The following is a 22,852-nucleotide window of genomic DNA, read 5'->3' on the forward strand; positions in this document are numbered from 1 at the left end:
TAGCAATTTAATCTTTAATCTAACAAAGAATGTTAAGCTGCAAAACATTTTCAGTACTATAGGGGCGAGTGTGGTGCGAGTTGCATTGCTGTTGCCAGCGTTTCCACACCATTGCAATAGAAACTTGTCCCTTCATGTAACTGTAGTACATATTTATTAATATATATTATAAAGATAGTTATGCCAATTGGAAAATTCTAAGATTCCATTTTTTATAGTAGCATTTGTTTTCACATTATTAACATTTTCGCTATGTAAGGCCATTATCTGCCCTACAAGAGGGATTCCCTTCTTTTCTGAGATTGTATGACTCACACTCTGCAGCGTTTTCTGATTGTATGACTCATAAATGATGAGTGTGTTGTGTTAAACCACGCATACTCTGGGTTTTTTATCTTTGTGGTGTTCACTTGTTGAATGCCTTGAAATGTTTCTGTATGAGACATTGATAATACAGTACGATGCTGCAATAATTCTCTTTCGTTTTCTCTTCAAGTTCCTAAATTTTGAGAGTGCTGTTCCTAATTTCCTTCAGTTTAGAATGGGCACCCATCACTAACTAGCTATCTATTATACCTTTCTGATTGCAAAAGCAGGGTCGGACCCGGGTTTTAAACACTGATCAAACCCGGGTCCAACCCAGGTCAGAGTCATTTATAATGCATTATTGACCTGGGTTATACCCTGGGTTATTGCAGGGTTTGTGCATTTTTACTACCCATGTTAAACCAGTTGATGTAATTTTACATGATTGGTCTCTGAGGTCGTAACAAAGGAGGGGATGATGTCTATTCAAATACGGGGTTGGGGAATGTTTGATAAATATAAAATAAAGCCAGATTCCGCTAACATTTTACTGATATTGCGATAAATTATCGCATCCCTGACTGTGCCCGTGTTTTGCCTACCGATTTCCTCCTCACACCTGATCTGCAGAAACTCCATGACCTTCATCATTCCAGTTTGACATGGCTGTACAGTGCAGTATTGTAGGTAGAAAGTGCAGTACAGTACACTTCTTGCTGCCAGATTTTAGCTGCTATGCTTGTCCTCACTGTGCAGTGCAGAAAAGTATTGAATGCTCTGCCGGCCTCAGCTGACTGGACACAAAAGCTGAAATCAATCAGCACTCTTTATACCGCTTTCAGACCACACTCTAGACCCGGGTTATTGCCGTGTCCTTGCGGCCCCAACACGGGTCGAGGTGCGGTCTGATAGGGCCACCTCGGGTGGAGCAACACGGGTGTTCAACTCTGGTAATGAACAGGTTTGAACACAGCCCTGACCCATGTCAGGTGCAGTATTCACTTGAAAAACGAAGACTGAGAGGTGATATGATTAGTATGTTCAACTAAAGAATGGGAAACCATAAGGAGCTTGGAGATGACTTATTCGGTAACAGGGCTGTACTTAGGATGCGCGGGCATGCACTAAGACTTGAAGTGTTAACGTGCGAGTGGCATTGTGAAACACCCAAATAAGGACCCTAGCTTCTGATTCCCTGATGACAATCAATCCAATCTGCCAGGGACGTTTTAACAGAGGAGGAGGTTCATGTGCAGACTCAGATGGGCCCCCTCCTCTTCACGGCACAGTGACATGCTCCAATAGCAACAGTTTGACAGAAAACCCAGAGACCTGATCTGCAGACCAGACAACAAGGTATCACAAGAACTTGATTGTTGCAGATAGGATCCATAATAAGTACTGTGCATTCACTCCTGCAACATTGGTATACAGATGGTAAAGACATTATATGCAAGTTGCAGGCCTTTCAAATGTGTGCACTAATGCACCGCATGCCTGGGGATGAATAAGGTTCCCTTTGTAATTGCACATACATACACAAACACAACAATGTCAACTTTGTCAAGGCTATCAACAAAGCCTGTTGATAGCCGTGACGGCCAGCTGACTTGTTGAAATTGACTATGTAGACATTCTGCATGTCCACATTGTAGAATTGTTGACGTACTCTATTACTTAGAATTCTGACCTTAAACCCTTTACAATATCTACAATTTTAAATGTTGACATTTTGCAAGTTTGACATTAATCATGTAAACATTTTAACAAGGTTTATTTTTTTTCTTAACATTGTAATCTTGAGACATTCATACATTGTTAGGTAAGCAGTAAAGTGTTTTGAATGCTGATGTACTGATGTACTGTAAAACAAGTGTGTTTGCACTTGCCAAGCAGAAATATAGTTATATATAGCTCCATACATTTTGTGAAGAATCCTATTTCATCACACCACCTGATTTCACTAATATGACATATGCAAGAAGCATCTCCTGTTTTAATTTACAGCCAGAGACGAGAAACCTGTAGTGCTATATGAATGGGGGCTTATAGGCTAGTTTTGCTTGGTTGTAAAATGTGGCGTTCTTGTAAAATACTCTACTCAAAAATCTGTGACGCTCACTCATAACTCATAACTAATCCAGCACACTTGAGCTATTGTGCACATCCCTGCATTGCTTAGATGCAGTAGTGATCAAATCTAACAGCATCCCCCCCCCCCCCTCACACACGTTGGACAATGGAACAATGGGCCTTATTCTGGTCCTTTCACAATAATATTTGCAGGGGCTCCGATGGTGGCTGCATGCGCAGGGTCATTTCTGCACATGTGCATATGCCAGGTGCGTGTGGCCACGGCGAACAGGGTGTTTGCTTGTCGCACGCACCCAAGTGTTGGGCGGGGGCGGCGGGTGGGGTCATTTGCATATGGGAACGCACAGCGTTTCATGGGTGTTCTCATGCCAATGCCCCGATGGTGCAGGGGACGGCCAGCTGACATCACCAGATGTCAGCTGCCCACCCACTTCCTCCCAAGCATCCACACATATGTAAGTGTGCACCGTAGCCAACCATTGAATGATGTGGGTGGATCCTGTGTAACATCCATTCACAGGACCCGCGAGGGAATCGCCCTTGCCAATGTGAGGTGGACAGGCCACTCTTCACAAGGTGGGGTTTTGTGGACCACGCAGCCTTGCGGATCAACCAGAATAACCCCCAATGTCTTGAAGGTGGACTGTCCATGTGAAATAGTGATAGTTGGGAGTTGTGCTTTTGGCAATATTTAAAAGAAAAATGATGCATTCTCCTTTAATACAAGTAATGTAAATGTGTTGCATTTCATAGCCCTGAATTGATGAAGTTGGATGAGGGTAACAAGCCCAAATTGATATACACAACATGAGCATGTACCGGAAATAACATGGGTGACATTAAAATGTGCTACTACAGCTTTGTGGTGCCCCCTCAGCATAACTGCAATGACAGAGTTTACTAAACATACAAGTGTATGTGTGTATTCTTCTCTTTCACATGGGATTCTATTTTATCTATCTCCTACTAGAGGGAGCTACACCTCTTACCCTTTTAGCATGCATTTCCTGTTGCCAAGAGAGCTTTCCTCTTGTGAAAATATTTTCAAGCCTACAGATGCTTGTAGGAATGCCAGTTCCGCTCATTGCTCTGCAGGAACATGTGTCACTGTGGGAGAGATGAACTGTGTGATTTCTTTTTTAATAGGCAAATGCACAGAATTCGAGAAGGAGTATATTTCTTCAATAATCCTGATTCACTCCATTGACTCAGCTTGTGCCAGGGTACTAATCTTTTCTGTAATCAGCATGAGCTTAGAGAGATGAATATCCCATGAGAAGACTTCTGTCACTTTGTAGAATTTTAAATTAACCCACGGTGGATTTTGGTGCTTTGTGAGACTTTAATGAAGAAGAGTGCTTTAATTAGGGAAATAAAGTCGCAGAGAACGTAGGCATCACTGTATATGGCTAATGAAGTGTCAGGATTCAAATGAGAAAATTAAAAACCAAGGATATTTATAGTGGTTATTTTACAGAATTAATGCTGGGTACACATATGACTTTTGCGATGGGAACCGGGGAGGGGGGTTCTGGCATCAGCAAATGCATACACACTTGTCGATGCCAGGCTTGACAAGCGGAGGAGGGTATTGTCTGCCACGCGGTATTCCATTCCACAGTATGGGTCTTGATAACCATATCCACCATCGTCCAACATCGCTAACGACCCATGGGAGAGAGCATTGTTAACAATATAGTGCATACAATATACATTCTAATACTGGTAACAATTGTCAGTATTGTGCGTATCTATATCGTTTCGTGGGTATGCATCATTAGTCTTGAGACTTTTAAAACACAAAATTACAATGGTATTTAAATACTACATAGTCGTAGCAGTGATACTTCTCCATATGTAGCAACATCTCTCCAAAAACAAATCTTTTACAGTCAGCAGAATTTTCTTTAATAATCTAATGTCAGAAATATTTTTTGTTTTTCGTTAATGTAATACTTCACTAGTTAACAAATGTTTAAACTGCAGAAACTTTGGCCACTATTGGGTTGTGAATAAGGCGGCACAGTAAATTGACCAGTTTGCTTCCCATTGTTCCTTGTGTTATGGTATAGGGGGCCTGATCCATGGGAAGCAAATCTTTGCAGATCAGGTAAATGCTGCCCCGCCAATGTCCTCCCCCACCCACCAACACCACCACCTCTGTGCATGGCTGCGAATATGTTCATTGAATATGCTTTGAGATGTGCACAAATCTGCATACCTGCGTGAGAATTTACTACACAAGCTACCAGCTTACTTTGAACTGAGTCAGCCCCTAAATGTGACCAATCCAAATGTCCTGAGTTTCCAGATTAAGCTTCTTAAAGACCCTGAGGTATATTGTCCAGGAGGTGCATGCTGCCTTCTCAAGGGCAGGCCTCCTCTCCTGGAGAGAAGTTATAAACAGTAGTAAATTACATATTTAGTAAAGAACCAGAATAAATTAGTTCAAACAGGTTAACTATTGTTTTAGGCAAAGAAAAATGTATTTTAATAATTGTGAGTTGTAACATTTGATTGGCAAAATACCTTTATGCCAGTCATGTGATTGATATTAATAGTCAACCATTGTGACTTGATATGGTAATTCAGCCTGCCGTTCCTTTTGTATTTTCTGTAAAATTTTACAAATAATCTCTAACTGCTCATTATTTTGATTGAGCACTAAGAGCAATTGAACCTGAAGTGTTAGCATGTTAACATGTCTTGGTATTTTTCTGAAATTGGTAGGTTTAATGCCATCTCATTAGTCCTCTTAAGAAACACTTGCAGTAAGTGCTTACACAAAGCAGCCTTACGTTTGAAAGACAGTCATTATATTTGTAGAAACATTCTTCTCATGTGGTTTCTTGCCGGAGTCACATATTAGAGTAAAATCCTGTTTGAGACCATTTATTAAACATATACATTGATACAAAAAATCTATTTAGAACAGCAAAGAAGCATTTAACTCATAGATTTAGGTTGTATCATTTTAATATTACACTTTTTAAGTTTAAAAAATATTTTTTTTAATGAAAAGAAAATATCAAAGTCATTAATGCTAAAGTTGGTATTGGAATTAACCCCAACCAAGGGTATATATTTCGCCATGGGCTATTCGATTTCCTACAGTAAGCCAGGGTGTGCTGCGGCTTTTTTGTTTCACCTGTCTCCGAAAAGAAAAATCTCTGAAATATTGGAAGAAATTGGAAGAACAGTCTGCTTTTCGCACCCAATGCTTTATCCCGGCCAAATTGAATATCAACCTGTGTTGTAGTTTAGCTATTACTGAGTTAAGAAAACTGGATTAACTTCACCCAAAGGCTTCACAATCACACAGAGTTCAAAAGGTATGTAAATGGGGTTAATGTAATTCAAGAATATTAACCCAGGATCATATACTAGAATGCATGCAAGTCTTCTTTGGAGATGACTCAAGACTTTTAATAGTTCTGCAGGTGCTGAAGCCATCATACACTACTTTGAGAAACTGTAGTTTTGAATGCATCTTAAAATGGATTCCCCCGTGTGCGATATATTAGCTGTGTGAACAAACCTATCTCAAGCACATCATCATGTGTGCACAACTGATTTGTCTCTGGATGATTTCATCCTGACATAATTCATCTGTTTCCTGGATCTTTGTTTTTTTTTAATAACTACTTTGGAAAAAAATGGAATAATTTATGCTTCAGGTCACTTGCAGCTTGCGATAATTATGAAATAAAGCTATTGCCTTCTGAGTGTCTTAATCTTTTAATTCTAGTTATCACAGAATAAAGCCAAATCACACGAAGATGGAATATTCAATGTAAAGGGCTGTCTCTCCTGTTGACTAACGTATATTTTATTTTTCGCTAATAATTTCTGTATGTTGTATTATCTAAAAATATGTCAGGGCTAGTTAAAAATACTTGAATGTTTTCAATGGGCTGTTGGAGGACTGGGCATCAAGTGTATGAATGCGGCATAATCATCTTGTACCTCTGTGGAATTAGGAGACTTTCCTGTTCACTAGGTGAGCAATGAGCCTTCAAAAGTGCACAAGTGTTGCGTATACAGTATTACTGGTCTACGCTAGGTACACACCTTAAGATGTCTTATGTGTCACCCCAATTTGTCTGCCCCTTCCATTTAGAATGTAAGCTCTAACAAGCATGGCCTGATCTTCTCATGTGCTTTTCTAAGAATATATCTCTGAGCACAAAGAAATTCTCAGGGTTGGTGCGCACAATAGACCAGGTGCAGCTTAGTACAACATATATAGCAGTGACGTGCAGTGGTGGCTGTGAATGGAGAGGCACTGTCACAGCCACCTCCGTACCCCTTTCCCCCTGCACCAGGCTGCCGCCGACACCCGCTGCACCCCACCCCCTCCAGCTGCAGCAGCCAGCAACCGCTCCACGCCGTACCTGGCCCCCACCAACACCAGTGCCCGCAGCAGCCGTCCCCCCGCCGCCACCTCCGTCCCGCCCGCCCGCCAACTCACCAGGTGTACTCACCAGGCAGGGGAGAGGGGTGCAGGCACACCGCACACAGGCAGGGAAGCGGGACTCGGGAGCCCGGGCACAGGTCAGAGGTCACAGCGGAGCAAAAGCGGCACTGTCAGAAGCTTTAATGACTGGGCTGCTGTGATTGGACAGCAATCACAGCAGCCCCTGTCAATTAGGCACTTCTAGAAGTGCCGCTTTTGACGTTATTTTTAATGGGCTTATTTAGCCCACTGCTTAGTCCCACCCCAAGACCTACTCCTCCGCTTCATCCCCTTGCAGTTCATTGTAGGAGGCACGCTTATCGGTGCCTCCCAAAGTAGGTTAAATAATCCAAACTAGTAAAATAATATAAAGAAAATACTTATGATACAGAATGTGTGTCATGGGTATATTATTTGTATTATTTTAAAACAAAATGACAGGGGAAGCCCTGCCTCCCCTGACTGCACGTCCCTGATATATAGAGTGAAATCCCACTTCCACTTAAGCAATAAATGGAACAAACAGAATAATATGGTTCCAAGCGCCACTGGTGTTCACAACATTAAATGCACCCGATGAGGATGAAAATAAATTAAATGATAATGTCACCACAAAGGGGTATGATCCCCTTAAATGTTGGCGGATGTCAATAATCCAGCAGACAGGTCAGCGTCAGCTCCATATGCTCTAGGTAGACATATAAAGAAAAGTGCAGATAGTGCAATATGTTTGATACATATAACATGTGTGCACTTACAGATGTAGACATAATTTAAAGCAGAGTACTGATTTCCCAGGCAAAACAGCAATCAAATGAGTCCCAGATGGAGAGGGATGGCAGCTCTAGGTCTGGACCAAGGAGATGCTTCAGCAGATGATCAGGGTGGTTACCACGGGATGGCAGTACAGTAAAAAGGAGGCACACTTTAGTGTGCCTCTGGAGAGCAGAGGGAGAGGCAGAAAAGGAGAGAGAGATGGAGAACAAAGCCAGAGAGAGAAATGAAGAGTAGAGGGAGAGCGAGAGTGACAAAGAAAAGGAGAGAGAGATATGGAGAGCAGAGGGAGAGCGATATGGAGTATGGAGAGCGGAGAGAGATGGAGAATATAGAGTTAGAGTGTGGAGAGAGACACAGAGACAGACATTGCTGTGTTTGTATATATCTCTACCCCTCACCTCAGTACAGGTATGACTGGGTTCCGATTAACCCCCCTCCCCCTTCCCCCATGGCTGTGCCATGGCACTCCAGGATTTAGGGGGGATGTCACAGCCTGACCTGAAGGGGGGGGGGGTAGCTGCTGCGAGGGACCTGGGGTACCACTCCATTATGGGGGGCACTGGTGGGGGCCGAGGCTAGGCCAGCAATGGGTCTGGGGCCTCCTGTGGCAGATGCCCCCTCACCTTGATTTCCGCATCACCTTGATGCCCCCTCACCTTGATAACGGGGGACACCACCAGGAGACTAGTAGCTGGGCAATGGTCGGGCCTCCTGAGTCGTTGTGCCGGCGTGTCGTAGTCATCCCGGGGGCCCTGGGAGCATGGAGGTCCTAGGGTGTCGGGTATCTGACAGGGTTGGGGACAAGGATGCCAGAGATGACGCGGGAAGAAAGATATGTGACTGTCAGGCTGCATGTTAGTGCCACCAGCCGCGGCTCCCCTGTGACAGTGCTGTGGCACCCCAGGGAGCTGCGGCGCATAGTTTGGGAACCACTGACTAATAAGATTGCATGCACTATTTTTCATCTTCACTGCAGCCTTGTGGTACAATTTTGTTTGCTGCATTTCTTGATATTTACTTCTGAGGATATATGCCATATGAATAAGAAATACCCTTATATAACAGACTGATAGAGACAAAACTTATTTGACAGAATTCTGTTGATCACCAGGGATTTTTGGGACTCCTTTCATCTGTAAATGTGAAGCCAAGAGACATACTGAAGTTGTTTTCTGTTTTGATATTTCACACACTGATGTTAACATTGCCTTTTGGAAGGCTCCCCTGCACAATAACAATTATTATTATTATTTTTTTATAGAGTGTAGTGTTTTTTAAACTTTGTCAAATGAACTGATCAATCAGATTCACTGAGGTTAATATATAATATAAGTGACATGCGGTGAGGTTGGTGACTAATGAGGCACCCCCCCCCACACACACACACTTTTGGAGCTGGCCCTGGTTCTTAAAATACAGTACATAGTGTTGGGGTCCCCCGTATTTAGGAACCAGCATTGGGCTCTTGAGCTGGCCCTGGTTCCCAAGTAGGGGGTACAAAGTGAGTAAGGGTCCCCCATATTAAGAACCATCACCAGGCTCCACTAGCAGGGGGTGTAATGCCATAGCTAGGGGATATGCTTCACGGGGGCTTGTTGCCAAAACATTACCCACCCTAATTAGTCAGCCCAGGCCGGGAGTTCTTTAGGAGGTTAGGACCCCTAAATAAAGGGGTCCCCCCTCTCCAGGGCACCCTAGGCTGAAGACCGAGGCTATCCCCCACACCCCTGGGCTATGAGTGCGAGGTTGATATCCGGTTCAAAAAATAATATTGTCCTTTACAGTGGGACAACAGGTCTCAGCACGCCTGCCCCACATGCTGTTACCACAGCATGTGGGACATTAAAGTCCCACGAGGGGGGGCTTCTGCAATGTCTCCACCTGGGGGAAGTGACCTTTTAAACTCTTTTGCATGGCCCCTGCCTTCCAGGGTTTCAGCACCTTCATCTGTGTTCTTACCTGGGAACGGCGGCCTTTTAAGCTCACGCTGCCGCCCAGCCAACCCACAGTGTACAACACACATAAATAATAAAAAATAGAATAAGATATTTATAACACATTGAGGGAAGTTACTAAGATGGGAGTTCTGTTTCACATGGGATGTTGGTATAGACGACCAATCAGAATCTACTTCTTATTTATTAAGTACCCCTTAATGGTTGCCCATAGTAGCATCTCATGTTAACAAGAACTCCCTATCTTAGTAAATTTCCCCCATTATGTGTTAGAAATATCATGTTTGTATTTTTTTTTAACTCATTTATGACGGGGGAGGCATTGCCTCCCCTGGATCCCCTGACTGCACGTCCCTGTATAATATGCACACACATGTAAATATAACATTACAGGTTAGGTACGAAATTGGAATTCATAAGACAGGCGGACGGATGCTTGCAGTCAGTATTCTTTTTCTCAGAATCCCGGCAGGGGCTGGGTAAGTGTACCTACCCTCTCCCCCACCTCACCTACACCTAACCTCCCCCAGCCCCCATTCAAACCCACATCCGTCGCGTGGCATAGTCCTAAAGTAGTCCAGCAAATTTAAGATTGGGATTTTGGTGTCAGTATCTACAGTTATGCTGCAACTCCTACACCAGTGTTTTGGCTGCGGGCTGGGATTCCGGTACCGGGATTTTGATTGCTGGCATCCATACAAAATCGAGGCATTGAAAACTGTCAAGATGCGGATAGTTGTATCTTGACAAATCTCAGTAAATACTGTACTTCACTCTACCCATACCCCTATCCTTAATGTTCCCTACCACAGCTTTACCCTAACGCCCTCTCACAGCCTAACCCCCCAACCACACTTCATAGCACTAGTGCCAACTGGCCGGCAGGAATCTGACCATCAGGATCCCATAGTTGTTGTTCTGTCAGGATCCTGACCTCATAGCAAACTGATAGCACAGTACAATTGTCTGGATTGTAGCAGTGGTTGCTAGTGTGCCATAACTTGATCTCAATCTAATATATTGAGAAATGCAGTACAACCTTGTATTGCCTGTCTTTAGCAGAGTCCTATGTCAGTCTACAGAGCACAGAGATCAGCTGCAGCAGAGGGGGACTGCTCATCAGTCCACCCTGACACATCCTTTGCTGCACTCTACTTTTGGAGAGGGGGAACGTTATCGCAAATGGGTTTCTAGATGGGGCTATCAAATAAAAACTATAACTGATCTCTGAATGCAATACTTGGGCCTACTATAGGAGGAGTCTCCCACAAGATCATCTTATTTGCAGATGATGTTTTACTGTTTCTTCTTAATCCAGACTTCTCCCACATTTACATTATGTTCTATTATAAACTGAACACCACTAAAACAGAGCTCCTCCCGCTTAATATTCAGAGGTCACGCTAAGGTGCCCATACACTAGTAAGATTTATCTTCAGATCTGGCTGGTTGGAACAAAAACATGTTTATGGATGAGTGACAGTTTGTCAGTTTTCCAGCATTTCCAAGAAAATACTCAACTGTCATTTGCTCTTATCCATAACCATGTTTTTGTTCCAACCAGACAGATCTGAAGATAAATCTGCATGTGTATGGCCACGATATGTGGATGTATCTGCATACAAAATGCTACGTTGCAGTTTCCAAGTCACAAACTGATTCTAGACATGCTGCATATGATTTTAACCAGTAGCTGCGTGTGCATATTATTAATAAAGGTGGCTGCCTACTAATATATGGATATATATATTTTATTGTGTATTTTTAATAACATTATATATTACATACCACAGATTTCCGCAAGGTGGGGGGCGATCCACGGCCCCCTTGTCTGCATTTCAGCATCGGTATTTCCATCGGGATTCAGACCGCCGGCATTTTACACCGAATCCATTTAAAGTATATAACCAGAAAGTTCAACAATATATATAAATAAAAAAAAACAATCAAAAATAGTTGAATAAAATGAAAAATTTCATGAGATAACTAAGAGTTGTTAAGGTAAGAGCTGAAGGTCAGGATGGGTGTTGGATGAGGATAACATGCAGTAGACAAGCGCATTCCAATGCAGGCATTGATTTATTTTTTTTAACCCCAGCAACATCTTTCGAGGCCGCATATATTTATTTCCATAGAAAAGTCCTTATTAAGCCTTTAAACTTTCTCTTATAAGACTCAGGGAAAGTCCACAGTGCATCACTACTATAGCTTGTAGCAAAGTCATCTTCATGCGGGCACACATAGACAGAAATAGTACTTTTAAAACCTGTTTATTTCTGAGTGAAAGTGTTAAATGTGGTGTTTTCTGTTCCAGTAACCACCTGTTACCCCCACCGCCCCCTTCTTCCCAAAAACCTATTTTGCTTACCTGTTCTTTTTATCCTCTGCCTTAGGGAGTGGAAATGTTTATGGTGTGCATAAGCTTGTGCGTATCGGAATATTTCTCCATACACGACCGGTCTACTGCTCTATTTTTAAGCACATTGTTTTCTGAAACAACGTGATCCTTAGACAACCTAACCACTTCCCAAACAAAAAGCAAAGGCTTTTATTTCATAATTCTATATAAATTCAGGGATAGTTCACATTGGTAAAATAGCTAATTGAAGTATTAAGGTGCCCACACACAGATAAATATCTGATGCAATCCAATATCTATCAAATTTCCCTAGTAATTCAGAACGCCCCTGATCATGGCCACAAACTATTGAGTAAGCGATCAGAAGGTTTACTAAATCCTTACGTGTGGCCAAAATCAGAGGTGTTCGGGTTCTGCTCCCCCCTGCTGCCGCACCTCTGCTGCACCCCGTCACTGTTAGATAGGTCTCTCAGCCAATCAGGTCAGCAGCCACTCATTAATTTGAATAGGAGTTATGTAATCTCCTACCCACTGGTGGTCTCTCTCTGTCTGCCAGCAACAGAAAAGCATCAGGAAGGGGGGGGTGTAACTTTTTAAATGATTGGTCATACCAATCGTCGGAAATGGCTATTTTGTTTTAAAAATATTACCGCGTGTGGGCATCTTTAAGTTGTAGTCTGGGAAGTGGTAATATACCATGACAACTTTGGGTCCACTTGAAACCTGCAAAGAAGGGGTAAATTTACTAAGGGTGGTATTCAATGTCTGCCGCTATTTCCGACAGGGGAAATAGCGCCTGCCACCTATTTAATGCTGCTGTTTCCGACAGCATTGAAAGGTGATTTTGACTCAACAGATCTGACTTTGAAATAAGTCAGATCTGTTTTGTTGGAAACAGCCGTGAATTGTCTAATTCCAGGATTTTATTTCAACAGCTTGCACTGTTGTCGCAGACAAGCCCACTTTACAACACTCAGGTGTTGAATATTGAATTCCACCCGTTTAGTTGTAGGCGAGCTGGCCGAAAATGGCCCAGGATTGTCAGGTCATTCCAATAGACAGAATCCCACATTGAATACCCCTCTAAAGCTTCTAAAAAGGAAAAGAGATGATGTTGCCCATAGCAACCAATCAGATTTTGTATTTCATTTTGTGGGATGTAATAGAGAAATTATAGACATAATCTGATTGGTTGCTACAGTATGGACAACATCACCTCTACATTTTTAGACGCTTTAGTAAATTATTATCCTCCAGCCATCAAATCGTTTTTTCCCTTGAACATTTCTGTTTTTTTTTTTTCATTCACCTCCTGTTTTAGGCTAGGGGTAGGAATGAAATAAAATTGTTTTCTTAGCATTCTCCTATAGGGTACACACATGCATCCTTATATGCTCAGGGTCAAGCCAAAGCCATAGGTGTTGCTTTTGACAATTTCCCAGGAATGCTTGTTACCTCCAGTTAAGTATGACGTGTACAAAACTTTTTTTAGAAGAATTTACTTAACTTTGCATCAGTTTTTGACATCTGCAGCAGTCAGGCGCATTTGTAAAATACAACAGAGCTCAATGCGAAGACTGATTTAAATAAACAATTCCACAGGTCATTCGGTTGAATGTTTCTGCTTCTTATGCTCTTATTAAAGGGAATGTCTTGGTACAAGTTAACATCTATACTTTTGTCTAGTATTGTGTTTCAACACCAAATCCTGCAGAGCTTAGAACACTTTTTACTTGAAAATGTTTTAGTAATTATCAATCTGAAATGTAATTTTATTGTGTCCAGAGACTTGTAATATTATGTGGGATGTTTTAGTTTGGATTTATAACTGGGTTACTGCTTACTTTGATGATTCATGTACCTATAGACCATTCTAAGCACACATCCTTTTTGTGGAATTGATTATACATTTTGCTCAACAAAAATATTTATCTAAATGATTTTTCTCTTTCACTTCGTGAAAATATTGTTTTGTAATTGCCCGTTTTAGATTGCTGCAAAGTATGAGAAAGTCATTGATGATAGCAGAAAACATTTCCCTTTTTATAAATATTTATTTATGTAAGTTTTTCTCATTCATTGATTTTGTGACAAATGGTGTGAAAGAAGTCAGTGCTTCCTAAAGTGGTTGTTTTATAACCTAACACTCCAAACCCTTACTGTTCTCTTGCAATAATGAGGAATTAAAAGCCTTCGTTTCAATTTTATGATAATGAAATCTAAGAAATGGTTTGTTTTATAGATTTTAGAAGGATAATGAGCAATTTTCTTTATGTATACAGTGCTATTTTTTATTCTAAAGTTAGGAGAGGCGTCTTTTGTGAATGGTGAAAAATTATATGGTTTGATTGACTTTGTGTTGTTTCCACGGGCTTTAGTAAACAGTGAATTAGGTTGAAATGTAAGAGTATGGGGTAGATTCACATCATTTTTTAGGGATTTTAAACCTCATTATTAAAGGCAAAATCTATCCTGTTCCTTTATTAACTTTGAAGCCTATGTACTGTGTATTTTTAAATCTGACCCGGGGTACAAGCAGTGTTCTACGTGGGTCGGGCCGGGTTGCTTGGCAGTCTGAATGGGAACCCTGGGTTGATTGACCCGGACACCATTCACTGCTATGGAGCATCAGTGCTCCCTCCTCCCCCGCCCTGTATGACTTGCCGCTCCCCTGCCCCGCCCCCCACCTGACATCAGCACAGCATGCTTTATCACAAATGCCAGGTTGCTCCCAGGCCAGAACCGGGTCTAAATCCCAGGGGCGACCCTGCATTTGCTATTTGAAAGAGGTATTAGTGAGGCTGAAAACCTGCAGCTCAGTAAATGAGTTAGTCATTACTTTATTTACTCACCATTTATTTAAGTACAGAAACTTGTTTATCCTAACAATTTTTTGTTTAAGTTGCTGTACAGCCATTATATACCTTTATTATATGAAAGTTCTGTTTTGTTTTACAGATTATCTTTCCCAAGGCCTTGATCTCTCAGGCATAGAAGTGATCGAGAATGATCTGCTCTTCATTGGTAGAGCTCGTCTTGAAGTGGAAAACCAGGCCAAGCGTTTGCTGGAGCAGGGAGTTGAAACTCAGGTAAGCAATCCCTTTCTTTCTGTATACCACTACTGAATGAATTTCCATTGGTATGATACAGTATATTTGTTTAGGAAGCTTTATAGTATTTGAGTATGGCCATTGCAAATCTTTTATTAAGTCCCAGTAAGTGATTCAGCATCCTGTTGGTCGTGATGCCAGCGTTCACAATACTTGACACCGGCATCTCTTAACCTCTAGAAGACTGGCACTGGAATCCGACATCTGTGAGGATGCATGCACTGCAGTATCACCACAATTCCGGGATGCCGAAAGAATGGTGAGACGTATTAGGGTTAGGCCTGGGGAAAGAGGGTATGTAAGGTTTATGCCCTAGGGGAGAGCTTAGGCTTCCAGGGGTGGGGAGGATAGAATTAAGCTGCAGGGTAGATGGGTTAGGCCAGTGTTTCCCAAACTGTGTACCGTGGCACCCTGGGGTGCCTTTGGAGACTTGCAGGGGTGCCCTGGATTGGTGGTCCATGTCCATAAAAAATATTTATGATTAATGTAATAGGAAAAATGTGGACAAACAGAAGTGAATCTTGTTCATCATCACATTACTGGCACTAAAGGGCCCAACATACGCACAGACTTGTAACGGGAGATTCAGCATGAGAGATTTCACTCCCAGATGATGAGCAACATACAGATGGAGTGGGTCTCTTCTTTGCAGGGGATGGCGATGGCGACGCTACCCGCCATCTGTATCTGCGAAAGGGGATGCGCGCACGTCCCCTTCCGACGGCTTCCCCCGGGTCCTTGTCGGCGGTCACCCGGGGTCCCCACCGCCTCCCCGCACCCTTCCCTAACCCTGTCCGTCTCCCTGAAGCGGAGACGGACAGGGTTCCCATCGCCCCGCCGCCCGTAAACTGAGAAGCGCGTGAGATGCACGCGCGTCTCAGTCAGATGGATGCCGGGCTGTTGACGTTCTGGTGATTCGCCAGCAAGAGGGAGCCCGGCTCAATCTGTACAGAGAGATTTGTGTGAGAGATTAATAATGGGAGATTCAGCATGGGATATTTCAAATCTGACACAACTGTCACAGAAAGTGATGTAAAAAAAACTGCACTTAATCACAAAAAAAATGTTATAGGGTATAGACAGTAATTTCCTAAATAAACTTAGTAAAATAAATTTCCTTAATAAATAAATGTTGGTGGCATAGTGCCCAGCCCCTTCCCCCAACCAAACAAACATTGGTGGCTAGTGGCACCCTCCAAAAAAAATGTTTAACGGCTTGTGGCACCCCGCAAAAAAAAAGGTTTAACCATTGGTGGCTAGTGGCAGAGCGACTGCTCTGAAATGGCCGGCGGGTCCATTCTGAATCTTGGGCAGATTCAGAATGGCTTTGGCGCGCATGTAAATCGCTGTGTGGACTATACACACCGCCATTTACAAGCGTTTTCGGGCATTTTTTGAGTGGTTTGTTTAAATCGCTCAGAAAAGCCCTGAATATCGTGCTGTGTGTGGGGCCCATAAGGATGAGATCTAAAAACAATTTACTCAATTTAATATTTTTTTTCTGATTTGATCAATGAGAGACTTTTGCCCTAGCGATGCTGTGAAAAAATTCTGTTACTCGGGGGCGCCGTGATTCCAAAAATTTTTGCAACCACTGGGTTAGGCACTAGTGGGGAGGGTTAGGGTCACACTGCGGGGAGGAGGGTTTGGGCTAGCCCACAGGGAGTTATTGTGAGAATATGTATATTTACCTGACCCCTGTTGCATTTCCCTCCTTTGGAAAGCCAGTGTTGGTGTTCTGAATGATGTTATTCTAACCGCCGGTCATCTGTATGTATTGCGTTGTACACTATTATTATATTATCAGTCATAACTGTATTCGTTCATACAAAGGGAGCTATTTATCAATGCTTTGCAAGATAAAATTGTAATAGATAAGGTATAAACCAATTAGCTGTAATTTTTCACAGCCTGTAAAATGTAATTTAGAAGCTGATTGGTTAGCACATAATCTCTCACAATTGTATCTCATGCCAAGCATTGATAAATATCCCCCTTTGCATGAAGACAGTTCTGGCTGATGTTGCTTTCACTGTGAGGAGTATTAAATGATTTCTGATGCTACATACAGTACTTCTAATCTTAACGCTAATATATTCATGTGGATGTTGTTATTGGTTGGTATTGTGAGCCCAAGAATAGTTTACATTTTTTAAAATTGATTTAGCCATGTTACCCTCGCTTTCAATATCTAGTATTATGCAGAGCCGGCCCTAGCCTAAATGACACCCTAGGCAAGATTTTGGCTTGTGCCCCTTAGCACCGCCACTAGTTCTGCCTCTGACCCTGCTCCCCTTTCCCAGCACCATCAACAGTCATCATAGCAGTCATCATTTTGGTGCTCCTACCCGCAATATTTTAAATAGAAACAGTGCATGCATTCGGTGCGCAGCCCAAATAGGGGTGTGTCCTTGCTGGGAAGGGGCATCGCCACACAATAGTACCCCTAATTCAAATCATGCCACACAGTAGCGCAACTTTAATTACATTATATCATGTGATGGTGTCCCTTATTCACGTTACATCACACAGTAGTAGCACTTTACCTTATATACATTACTCCTCACATTATTCACATTATACCCTTTGAAAAAAATCCTGAGAAAATATTATATTTTAAGCACCTCCATGGCCACACTGCAACCCAGCACAAAGCAGTGTGTGCTGGGCAGAGGAGAAGAGCTGCAGCTACTACTGTCACTTAAGGGGAGGGGGCCCGGGGTCCCCACTGGGCCCTTCCAACATACTTTGGCCTGGGTAGTTTGTACCCCCTACTCTTTTCTCTCGGCACAGTAATGCCCCTTACACATGACACACATTATTAATGTCCTTATAAACATAATGCCCCTTATACATTATGCCAACCTTTATTAATGCCCCTCATACACATAATGACACACATAATGCCCCTTAGACATATGTTGCACATTATTAATGCCCTTATACACATGACACACATAATGCCTGTTACACATATGTCACACATTATTAATGCATATAAACATGACACACATATGTCGAACACTATTGCACAACCAACCCACCCGCAGACAGCACTCGCACAGCCGCTAACACTGTGACCTCTGCCTTTGCTTGGATACAGATGTTTGCTCATACTTCTTGCCTCATCAGGCCATGCAGCTCCTGGACAGTTCTGCTAACGTTGGGTGCCTTTTTTTGCTGAAAATTTGTCTTATTTGCATTGTTATTTGACCAGGACACGGTTTGACAAGGAGCTTCCGATTATTAAAATGATATGCGGCATGCCTATATTCTGGGCTGTATTCAATGACTTTTATCGCCGGCCACGGCGATTCCGTTTTTACACTCGCCATCAATTCGCCAGCTTTTTTGCGGCGATTCGCCATGTATGTCGATTCGCCGGGACTCGACGAGTCACCCTATTCAACGTGGCTGAGATTCGCCGCCCCTAACGGCGAATCTCAGCCAATCCGGCGTATCCCTAAACAGCTCCATTACTGTAGTCAGTGTTTAAGAAATTGCAGTGAAATGCAAAAAAACGCAAATTACCCTGAAAAAACGATTCCAAAACAGCAGACTGCAAAAGCTGTGTTATCTTCTCAAAGGGCAAACGAAGGAGTGAGGTGGGGAGGAGATTCATGGGTAATTGAGGTGAATCATGGGTAATAACAATGCATTGTGGGAGAAAAAGAAATACCAGAAAAAATTAAATATATATTTATATGGCACTTCTACAACCATAAGATCACACAGGGGCAGCAAAAAATATTAGATTACACTTGCAGAGTTAAATTAAACACTTAAAACCAATTATTTCCGAAGTTCAGATAAAAGTTCACCATAAAAAGATGACGAGGGAAACCCGGTGAAGAATGGCGATAAAAACCAAGAAAAAGATTCGCCATCTTCTCATTGAATACACTAACTGCGATTCATGGCGAATCCCGGCGAGTCTCAATGCAAAATCCTATTGACAAAGCCCGGCGATTTGCTGCGAATAACAGATGGCGAATTGTCCGTCATTCGCAGGTCGCCATCGGCGAATATTGCTCATTGAATAGGGTGATTCGCTTTTGGACCTCCAAAAATCGCCAACACACACGAAAAAAGCACAGATTCGCCAGAAAACATGGCAAATTAGGCTCATTGAATACGGCCCTCTGTGTGCGACTGTGGCTGTACCTGCATAAGGAATGCTATGTTACAGTAAATTTCATGAATATACTATTTCATATGCAGATACAGCCTCATTCACACAGAATATAGGCATGCTGCATATCATTTTAATCAGCAGAAGCTGATGGTGCTCCTAGGCATTCCAAACGCCCTAGGCATTTGCATAGTTTGCCTATGCCTAGGGCCGGCAATGGTATTATGCATAAGATTCTTGTTTGGTTCTTGGCCCTGAGGTCATTCCCCACAGTGTTCATATTGAACACTGTGCTCTTAATGCAGAAGTGTTGAATTCTTCCTTAATATTAAAATGCATTAGGTTTTTGCCATAAATGTGACCATTTATGGACCATTTTAGTTATTTTAGTCATAGCCTTTTCTGTCTTGATGAATCCCAGATTCAAATATACAGTATATCTATATATTATTTTATAAATCCTATATTGTGCTTTTTGTTTTCTTTATTAATTTTTTTATAATAGATTTTAACAATAGTCACATTTATACATAAAAGGGAAAAACAAATAAAACAAAAAAGCTTCAGTGTAATCTGCTAACTATCCCAATGTACATTATGATTCCTCAGCTGCACTAGTTGGTTTCTGAATTCAGATGGTGGGCTTTGCCAGGGGGCAGGCTACCATCTTCCCCCTAGGACAGTGTAATCTAAGTGATCGATGGCCGCCTGACTGCAGGACACATGCAGAGGATGCCGCTGCTCAACTAGAGACATACAGCAGCAGGAGCTAACAAAAAATGGCTGGTCCCATAGCAAACTACAAAAAGATCGCCCTTTTCACCAATGGGGAACCAGGATTTCTTTCCCAGCATCCTAAGAGGCTAAAGAGTGAAATATGGGCGGGGCTTATCGGAAAATGTGCTTTTTCAATAAGAGCCGCCTGAAAAAGAGATTTTTTGCAGCCCCTGGACTCGAGAAGATAGAAGGCAGATGAGAGAAGTGGAAGGTGGGTGGAGATTGGAAGCAGGTGCGGGGCTCGTAGAAGTGTAGTCAGTGTATGTGTGAGAAGCAGGTGCAAGTCTAGGGGTATTGTAGTGTGCGTGTGTGGGAAGCATATGCAGGGCTAGGGGTAGTGTAGTTTGTGCAGGAAGCATGTGCAGGGCTAGCTGCATTTTGTTTTGCCCAGGAAGCATTTGCAGCGCTAGCTGTAGTGTAGTTTGTCCAGGAAGCATGTGCAGCGCTAGAGGTAGTGTGTGTGGAAAGCAGGTGCAGGGTTAAGGCCCCCATATACTGGGACAATTTGTCCTAAGGACAAGTCAGACCAGTTTGCCCCTGAGGGCCCCCGGCAGCTCCCCGGGAGGCTCACATGCTGTTTGGCACTTGATGTGCCATTTTTGCATGCAATAAATCGCATGGGATTTATTGCATGTAATCCCGGGAAGCTACTGCAGCAGCAGGGGGCAAACCGCTTCCCCCCCCCCCCCCCCGCCAGCTGGTGGTGGTGGGAAGCTTGTAGTGGCGGGCAACGTGGTCTGAGCTGCAGTGGTAGCTGGGAGCTTGAAGCAGAATTTTGCCGGGTGGCGGTGTGGGATGCGGCTGCTGAATATTTTGAAATGACTGGCCGAACACTGGCTGAGAGAATTCTCTCAGCCAATCAACGTCCTAGTTGGGGTCGTGTAATTATTGTTATTGTCTGATGATGTCCCAGAACAAATAGTTTGAGGACCCCTGTACTAAGCGATGTCTCTTTGTAGTGTTTTATAACTCACCTATAGTTTTAGGACATGTTTCTAGCTCCTCGACATATGTCACCATTTTGGCCACAGTTGGCTAATCTCTGTTCATCCAACTCCGGCTCTGAACTACAACACATGACTTGTGCGTCCAATCTGCATTCAGGGCACTTTCCCCTGCCCTCTCTCCTTGCCAGTGTAACTTTTGGTGAAACCTGCTTGTTCCTGACTGCAGATATGCATCTGCTTCTGGGTTATTCTCAGTGATACACAGATTCTACAGATTCAAGCTGGTCCGGTTGTGTTATTTAATCCAAGTCTCCTGCACTAGTACTTCAAGCATTTGCTTTCCATCAGCTGAGCCCTATCAATTCACACATGATTACTAGGCTTTACCTTTACCTGCAGTATCCAGTCTCCTGTGTTGGATCTTCTCTATTGTTTTATCTACTCTGTTGTGCAGTATCCTGAAGAGTCCATTTTCTAAGCAAAGTTTTTACAGGGCTCTAGCTCTGCTGTTCTTCCTTCTAGTATTTGTAGACTAGCATCCTAGACTTTAGCGTCTTTGTGCCATTGTCATTGTGTCAGCACCTACCTGTGTGTCAGCATATAAATATGTGTATCATCTACCTGTATGTTGGCAGCCATATATCAGCTTGTCTTATTAGCGTTTCAGTATGTCAGCAACTGTCTCTTTGTCAGTGTCAGTGTTTCGGTGACCATGTGTCTTGTCCTTGTGTCAGCATTTGTGTGTCAGCTTCTGTCATTGTGTCAACATCTGTGTGTCATCTTCTGCCAGTGTGTCAACTGCTATCAGTGTGTCAAATCTGTCTGTCAGCATCAGTGTGTCAGCATCTGTGTGTCCAACCAGGGCCACCGCCACCGAACAGAGCCCCTGCCAGACTGCCGACAATCTGAGCCACCTCCACACCGCCACCTTCTCCTCCTCCTTAGGTAATCTCTCTGACCCTGCTGTCTCTCTTTCTCTGTGTTCCTGCTGCCATTTTCCATGTCACTCTGTCCCTGCTATTAATCTCCCTGTCCCTTGCGCCCCTTTCCCTTCCCCTGCCATCCCTCTCTATGTCCCTGCTGTTCCTCTCTTTGTCCCTATGTCCCTGCTGTTTAATGTAATTTTTGGCTCATTCTGTGTGGCATAATGTGAATTCTGGCTCATTCGTTGTGGCATAATGTGAATTTTGGCTTGTTCTATGTGGCATAATGTGAATTGGCTCATTCTATGTTGCATAATGTGAATTTTATCTCATTCCGTGTGGCATAATGTGTAGAGGTCACTAGTATTAGATAGCATAAGGGGTCCTACTATTGTGGTGCATAATGTGTATAAGGGGTATATGGTGTGATACACTACACTTAAGGACATGCCCCCTTTTGAGTAACCACAACCACTTTTCCAGAGCCTGCATGCGCATAATGACAGACTTTTTCTATACCCTACTTCAAAATTTCAACTGCCACAATTGCTGAGAAAACCCTGGTGTTAGAAAGTATTCTATAGTTAAAGTGTTAAACAATTTTATTAATCAAGAGGGACCATAGACCTTTTAATAACAGTCTAGTAAATGTCCCTTTTATTTTGCTTTCTGTAGATAAGTGGTAATAATATTTCTTTAGAGACTAATGTATAGATTTACAATAATACCGTTTTCTCCTGGCTCTACAAGATGTTTGTGATCTTTATATTAAAAAATCACTGTATCTGTTGTATGAATTTGCAGAAGTGAAATAAGAGAACATGTCACAAACGCTAAACTGCAAATCATAGTTTATCATAAATTATGTTTATAAGTCACACACACAGACCCACAAATAGTGCCACTCACCTCCTGCTATATCCTAAAAGTTGGCACACTTGTAGAGTGATGAATAAGATCTCTCCCTCTGCTGTAGTGAGTCATTGAACAGTCAGACATCTGCTGCACAATTCCAA

At 42.7% G+C, this 22,852-nt stretch overlaps 1 protein-coding gene across 2 annotated transcripts in view; it reads left to right on the forward strand.

Annotated features, from left to right (window-relative positions):
• Positions 1–22,852, forward strand: part of COG5 (component of oligomeric golgi complex 5) — a 334,884-nt gene that overhangs the window by 127,668 nt on the left and 184,364 nt on the right. For both annotated transcript variants that reach the window (XM_083182966.1, XM_083182965.1), the window contains exon 7: positions 14,906–15,036. In XM_083182966.1, the coding sequence (XP_083039092.1) occupies positions 14,906–15,036 (131 nt within the window). The remainder of the gene's footprint in view (positions 1–14,905; positions 15,037–22,852) is intronic.

The sequence above is a fragment of the Crinia signifera genome, chromosome 4 (assembly GCF_055691185.1).
Source record: "Crinia signifera chromosome 4, ASM5569118v1, whole genome shotgun sequence".
Lineage (NCBI taxonomy): Eukaryota > Metazoa > Chordata > Amphibia > Anura > Myobatrachidae > Crinia > Crinia signifera.